Genomic DNA, 6,529 nt, shown 5'->3' with positions numbered 1-6,529 from the left:
TAGTTCTAGAGGCAAGAGATTTGAGCTGTGCAGAAGACCAAAGCATTAAAATAACTAAAGAGGAAACATAAAGTTATATAGAACTAGGTTTTATATAGAACCATTTATGTAGTATAATGGCTCCTTACACAAAGGACTGATGAAGGTCCTTTGTGTAAGAAGCCTGTGGCTCATCCTCGTCGGTTCAGCAGGATGAGGGTGTTTCCGAACCGCATCCAACGCCAGACTCTCCAGACAAGCGGCAACCACCGAGCTCACGTTCTAGATATGATTGTTAAACCTTCTGTAGTCCCTGGTGCTGAGTATTCCTCCCCAGAACGATGTAGAAAGAAGTAAAAGAAAAAAATTAATCAAAGGAGAGGATGAATAATCCCACATTACCAGACATTTTGCACTCAATTTACCAGATAACATTACAGCTCAAAATCAATGGCTGAGTCTCAACTTGGGTGTAAAACCTTCTTGATCAGGGTGTCTTTTCCATGCCATTCTAATGTAAAACAAAAAAATAAAAGAAAGAACAAGAAAAAAAGATGACAGCATGAGGTGCAGGCGGCTGAAGGCAGATGGGGTGGAGCCCCACAAGGGGGGTTTGCTACTGCGGTGTCATGTCATTTCAAATGGCCCATTCTTGTCGTTGCTGTGGAGTACATTGCAGTGACATTTTTCAGACGCTAGGGGGGGGCAATGCCCCCCGCAAACTCCGCCTTTGATTAAGAGTTATTTCCTGGGGACGGAAAAGTCACCAATAACCAGGAATGAACCATCTCTGTCTTGGTCGGGGACCTAAAATCGTTTGCGCCCCTGATTGGAATATTCTGGAGATGAACTGACAAACTTTATTGATTTGACAATCAAGTTTGATAACAACGAGACCCTCATCGTTTCACCAGGCGATTTCCTGTTAGGAAAGCGCGAGCCACGTGACAGAAGTGGCAGCAAATCAGATGCGATGACGTATTTGTCTAGACCAATGATAATTCGTGTAGTGAAGCGCCCGTCCAAGTTAGATTGGCCTCTCTGCCTGTCAAACTATTTAGCTAGCAAGTGTTAGCCAGAGTGACACCCAAAGGAATGGCAAGTAGGTGAGCGCATTTTGTGGAAATTAGACTGGGACACACGATAACATTACCGTGGAAGGGACATTTACAGCTTTCTACCAACTATCGTGAGCAAAATTATTGTGTTTTATTATTAAGGTCAAGAATTGAAGAAAAAAACAACGCAAGTCCAGACGTGAGCAATGCTAATGTTAAGCTAGTAAGCTAATGATATAAATAACGCTCAGACCAAACGGAACAAACAGGTGAGGCAACATTAGTTCGTGGGCATAAACATTATATAGTATTACGCACAGAAGAAACTATTTGGAATATTTCCAACTGCGAGATAGAATTACATTTGTCCTGTTAAATAACGTCGGTCCGTAGTGTTTACAAATACCCGAACAGGTAGTTTCGAATGAAACCGCTACATGCTACTCTGTCAGAAGTACTATGACATGTGAACGTCGTAAACTGAACTTGGCACGCCTAATAAAACGGCGAATCGAAGCTACTCCAAACTATAACTATAACTACGGGGTGCTAAATGAGCTGCTAGTTGTTCACCACTCGGTACTGTTAGCAATCATTTGGTTAATATAGAAATTGCTATCATATACAACGAAACTCAGCTGTGGTAATTGCTACGTAACCAAATAGTGCAGGTTATTATCTGATTGTGTTTGTGTGTGTACAGTTTTGACTGCAGCGGTAGTTATATACATATTTTTTTATTATCTTTCTCTCCATTACAGCAGCGAATGGCATTGTAGTGTCTGCGTAAGAAGAGGGACTCCAATCTGAGCGTCTGAATGAGGAATGAACCTGAACCCCTTCTGGAGCATGTCTGCCAGTACAAGCCGTAAGGTAACGTTTAACACGCTGTCCTGAAAGCCATCTCTACGCACAATAACATCAACATCGGTGGCTGAAAGCTTTTCAGCGTGATGCTGTGCGAGTATGTTTTAAGTTTGTGAAAGCCTTTCTCTGAAATGTGCTTGACAAGGTTGTGTGTTACTGAGCAACGTAGCCATTCCTCCATTAGCCGCTAGTGGTTAATGGTGGTTTCCTTCAATACTGCAACAAAAACAACAGAGAAAGTTCTTTTGATGATAACTTATTCTTTATCTGCTTTTTATTGTACTTCTGTTACTGTGCCTCAAGCTTTGGTTGGAAGCGTAAGGAGTTGTTTTACATGCTAATATCAATATGATGATGGAGAGAGGAGGCAAACGCTTCAGGTTGAACAGTACGAGTTATTTTCTGCCCGTTTACCAGAGCATTTCAAAGATATTCTGCAGTCAAGTTTGACTTATCGATTATCTGCTAGATCATTTTAATTTGCATATTGACAAAAGGCAATTCTTGATCATTTTGTTTGCATTCCTGCTCTCCTGCTGCTGAATATTCTATATCTACTATCATTCTGTGCTCCAACTATTCTCGTCATTCTGGACGCATCAGCAAATTGCAGCGATGGCGTTGGTCAAAATTCTTACTCGTGTGCTGAGATTCGTGTTATTTTTTTCATCCCAAATAGCAGAGATCTGACAACGAGGAACAGAGCGGGCGTGGAGACCAGAGAACCAGTCCGGCCCGTCTGTCGTTCGGCAGAAAGCAACTTCCACCCATTCCGAAGAATGCAGCCGCCATTACCAAACCAGCTTCAGCGGTCAACCCTGCTCAGTCAGCGAATGGCATGCATGCCTCTTATAGCCCATTTTACTTGGAGTACTCTCTGCTGGCTGAGTTGTAAGTGTTGGTCCTCTATCTGTCTCCCCCATATAATATAGTATACTCTATTACGTTATGTAAATGCTTTCAAGAGACGAAAGCAGAATCAGAATTACAGCAGATTAAAAAAAGTCCTTTTAAAAATGATACCTGAGATGAAAATAAAATGTTTTTTCTAATCTTTTATCATCTAATTTGCAGCACACTCTTGATTAAGCAGAAACTTCCTGGAATTTATGTACAGCCATCTTACAAATCAGCATTAAGTAAGCACCCTTTGTTCCTAGCTCCATGCATGTTTGATATACGTAATAATAAAATGTGTCTACTCTTGGATTCCTGTTTGAATGCTGTGTATCCACAGATTTAACTAAACTTAATAAAGAAATAAAAACAGTATAATATTTTATACTTTTTTTCTGTTTTTCTGTAAGAACCCCTGATCCTATACAGACGATTACAAACACTATTTTCTGCAGAATACCAATATCAATGAAGTAAAGATTGTGACATTGTTTCTCCCGTTGGTTAGTGTGGTTTGGGGTCATATTCATCAGGCATGGCTTGTACCAGGACGGAGTCTTCAAATTCACTGTGTATATTCCAGATAACTATCCAGATGGAGAGTGTCCTGTAAGTATAATAGACTTGTGTCATACATAAGTTACTTTTATTCTTTTTTTGTTTTCCCTCTTCAAAAACAAAGGTTATTAATGATAAGTGATTCTTGTTTTATAAGGAAATAATCAAAATAAAATAGTTTTTTCTTGTCTGCAGATGGTTTACAGATCTTTAAAATGCTTAAATGTTTTCTGAAAAATCCTAATTGAAAAAAAATCCATTATAGCTGAAATTTGTGTGGCATCTTTTCAAAGTACACATTTAACACGGGCTGCTTTGTAGAATAAGAATTTTTCTTTTTGGAGGAGTTGGTGTCTGAATGTGGTGCCACCACACTGAAAGCTCCGTCGCCTTCGGTCTTTGGTTTTGTTTTAAGGCACGGCTGTAAAATGTTATTGCAGAAAAACCTCACTTCACCATCTCTTCCGTTTGTGATTTGTTTCAGAAATTAATATTTGACATCCCCGTCTTCCATCCTCTCGTCGACCCAGTGTCTGGAGAGCTTGATGTCAGGAGAGCCTTCAGCATATGGAGGTAAAGACCAGCTTGGTGCTCTTCAGCCATTTTGTCTGAGTCCTCGAGGACATCATTTGAATTGAACTGAATTAAACTGAGTCTGAAGGGAATCAATTTTATAAATCCAACGTCTTTGAGGGGCAGTATCTCGGGTATGCCCTACAAATGCCTTGTTCTTAAAGATGTCGTCATTTAAAACGAGTCATTGGATGCAATTAGAACTCTGTCTCGGTAGGATGTTCACTTTTGTCGTCATGGAAATGAAGATTTTTAATGGCAGGTCAGTGATGTTCACTCCTTGTGTGCTTTTGCAGACGGAATCACAACCACATCTGGCAAGTCCTGATGTACGCACGAGCAATCTTCTACAAGATCAGCACCACAGAACCGCTCAATCCAGAGGCGGCTGTGCTGTAAGTTTCTGAATCTCCTTTCGTTATTTATATAGAGCTATTGGTTATAAAGGTGCTTTACAAGGTTTTTTTTCTTTGTTTTAAAGAACCAAAGTTACTTTTGTTTCAGTAACCCTCATCACAAAGCAAAACTGCTTTTGTCCTTTCAGATATGAAAAAGACGTCCATTTGTTCAAAATCAAAGTGGTGGACAGTGTGAAACTATGCAACAGTCATCTCTTTGACCCGCCCAAAGTCGATGATCCCTACGCAATAAGGTTCCTTCCTCAACCCTTACTTGTACAACCAAACACACACCCTGTTTGTGTGTGCTGAATCTGAATGGGGAACGCTACTGTTACCGCTGACATTGCTACTTTTCTTTTTCCTATTTGGTAGTTTTTCTCCGTGGAACCCAGCAGTTCATGACGAAGCAAAAGCGCACATGTTCACTCACAAGGTAAGAAGCAGGTTTACCCTCTTTGCCGTTGGCTTATGGTTATACTAGATGCATGTTCTGTTATGCAGCTTCTAATATCCCTGTGTTGCTTTAGAGGCGACCCGAGGATCACACAAAGGGAATGCAGGTGTCCGGCTTGTCTTGGGTGAAGCCCGGATCGACGCAGCCTTTCAGTAAAGACGACCCGCTCCAGAGCTGAATCTGCAGTGCCGACGCTCAACCACCAGAGGGAGGCGCACACACACGTTGGATGTCATGCGACTCGCTTACCTCAGCTGTTGGTTGTGAGCTGGCTTCTTGGAAAACCAGTTGGGAGAACTTGTTCTGAAATCTCAACATTATAGCTCAGCTTTAAAAGCTTTCTTTTAGGCCTCTCCTCAGACGGCGTTTAGAACAAGTGAAGTGTGGATCGTGTTAAACAGCAAATGACAGAGTGACGTCTCTGGACCAGTTTAGGCAACACTGCAGTCAAAGAGCTTTCACGGTTCTGGATCCACGCCCATGTTGGGTGAGGTGACGTTTAACTGTCCCAAACGGAGCAGAAAGCGAAGCACTTTGCTTCATATGGTAAGTATATTGGACTGTACGATCTATACCACTTGTTGAGATTGGCTCAGGACTGTTGATTGGTTAGTTTGATTCATTTGAAACATCCTAATTTCTGCCCCCCCCCCCCCACACACACACTGATTATGATCGGTTTTGTTTGCCTCTGTCAGGACGGTTTCTTTTTAATTCCACTGTGTGAACTAATGTCTTACATAGTTCCTAATATATATTTAAAGCAGGACAGGAAATGTTTTTTTTTAGTTAAAATGCTAAATTAGTACGCACAAACCTTTTTATCTGATATTTAAACTCATTTTGAATGCTTTGGTTATTAAAGGTTTGGTGTGTGAATCATTGCTTTGCAAAAGCTTGGACTGCAAACGAAATCTATCTTCAGCATTGCCTGTCTTTTCTATGATTTGTTTTTCGTAGCCTTGTTCACAAATGCTTTCGTACGTCTTTACAAGTCAAAAGGTGGTTCATGGGAAATCTTCATTTCAGTTTGAAATGGTTTACTCATTAACTAGTTCTGAAGCAGCACAAAATGATTCATCCTCGTACAAGGATAAACTTTCCCTGTTGTGCCAGACAAGGTTGCTGTGGATGTAACAACATCGATGTGGTTAACACTGTCTTTGTCACACTCCAGTTTGTTAAAGACGTGGCTCCATGAATGACCTTTAGATGGAAGTTGTTGTTGCCCCCCCCCCCCCCCCCGAAATCAATAAAAATCATCAAACACTAACGATTCAATAATTTATTTGCAGTTGTGGGGTGCTACTCAAAATGTTTTTGTAAATATGAAGCAGAATTTATATCGACAAATCTGAAGGCGTTTTCAGTTAGGATCTGTTTTCTACTTCTATGACGCGTATCTGCACTGAACAATGTTTTTAAATGATTTAAACTCATTGGGTAGAAAAGGTTTGCATTAGGCGGTGCCTATAGTTCATTACAAACTGGATAAAATAGAAGACCATTCTCGTTTTACAGGTATGCCCGGCCTAGAATATTAAACCTCCCTGGCGTTTAATGAGGACGCTTGAGATGACGTCCGTCCTAATTGGGGTGAGATCGCCATGTTGCCTGTCTGCCAGCAGATGGCGACACCGTACCTGCGGTCGAGCGCGCTCCTATAGGAGGCTCGCGCCGAGAAAAGCCTCTGGCGCGTGTGCAAAAGTAAACCCTCTCCGGATTGGCTGGTGACGGTGCGC

At 41.3% G+C, this 6,529-nt stretch overlaps 1 protein-coding gene across 6 annotated transcripts; it reads left to right on the top strand.

Moving 5' to 3' along the window:
• Window positions 1-1,042: 1,042 nt before the first annotated feature.
• On the top strand, window positions 1,043-6,016 carry aktip (akt interacting protein). Of its 6 annotated transcripts, XM_068760912.1 has the most exons (11): window positions 1,046-1,085; window positions 1,200-1,306; window positions 1,799-1,910; window positions 2,584-2,795; window positions 2,979-3,043; window positions 3,310-3,410; window positions 3,844-3,932; window positions 4,229-4,327; window positions 4,477-4,584; window positions 4,706-4,766; window positions 4,861-6,016. In XM_068760912.1, exons 3-11 carry the CDS (start codon window positions 1,863-1,865, stop codon window positions 4,963-4,965), a joined length of 888 nt encoding a protein of 295 aa, XP_068617013.1. In that variant the 5' UTR covers window positions 1,046-1,085; window positions 1,200-1,306; window positions 1,799-1,862; the 3' UTR covers window positions 4,966-6,016. The 6 variants fall into 6 exon arrangements, with proteins under 6 accessions (XP_068617037.1, XP_068617005.1, XP_068617029.1 ...); XM_068760936.1 differs by lacking the exon at window positions 1,200-1,306 and having other exon boundaries at window positions 1,043-1,085; window positions 2,587-2,795; XM_068760904.1 differs by lacking the exon at window positions 1,200-1,306 and having other exon boundaries at window positions 1,043-1,085.
• Window positions 6,017-6,529: the final 513 nt, after the last annotated feature.

This window comes from Brachionichthys hirsutus, chromosome 1 (assembly GCF_040956055.1).
Source record: "Brachionichthys hirsutus isolate HB-005 chromosome 1, CSIRO-AGI_Bhir_v1, whole genome shotgun sequence".
In the NCBI taxonomy this organism is placed as follows: domain Eukaryota; kingdom Metazoa; phylum Chordata; class Actinopteri; order Lophiiformes; family Brachionichthyidae; genus Brachionichthys; species Brachionichthys hirsutus.
The sequence above is the reverse complement of the archived record's forward strand: the minus strand, read 5'-3'. Positions and strand labels throughout refer to the sequence as shown.

Bases quoted from the DNA above. Each gene is read 5' to 3' on its own strand.
- aktip (XM_068760904.1), top strand. From the start codon at position 1,863: ATGAACCTGAACCCCTTCTGGAGCATGTCTGCCAGTACAAGCCGTAAG. The intron at 3,044-3,309 runs GTAAGCACCCTT...CCCGTTGGTTAG, and splicing joins ATCTTACAAATCAGCATTAA to TGTGGTTTGGGGTCATATTC. The intron at 3,411-3,843 runs GTAAGTATAATA...GATTTGTTTCAG, and splicing joins ATCCAGATGGAGAGTGTCCT to AAATTAATATTTGACATCCC.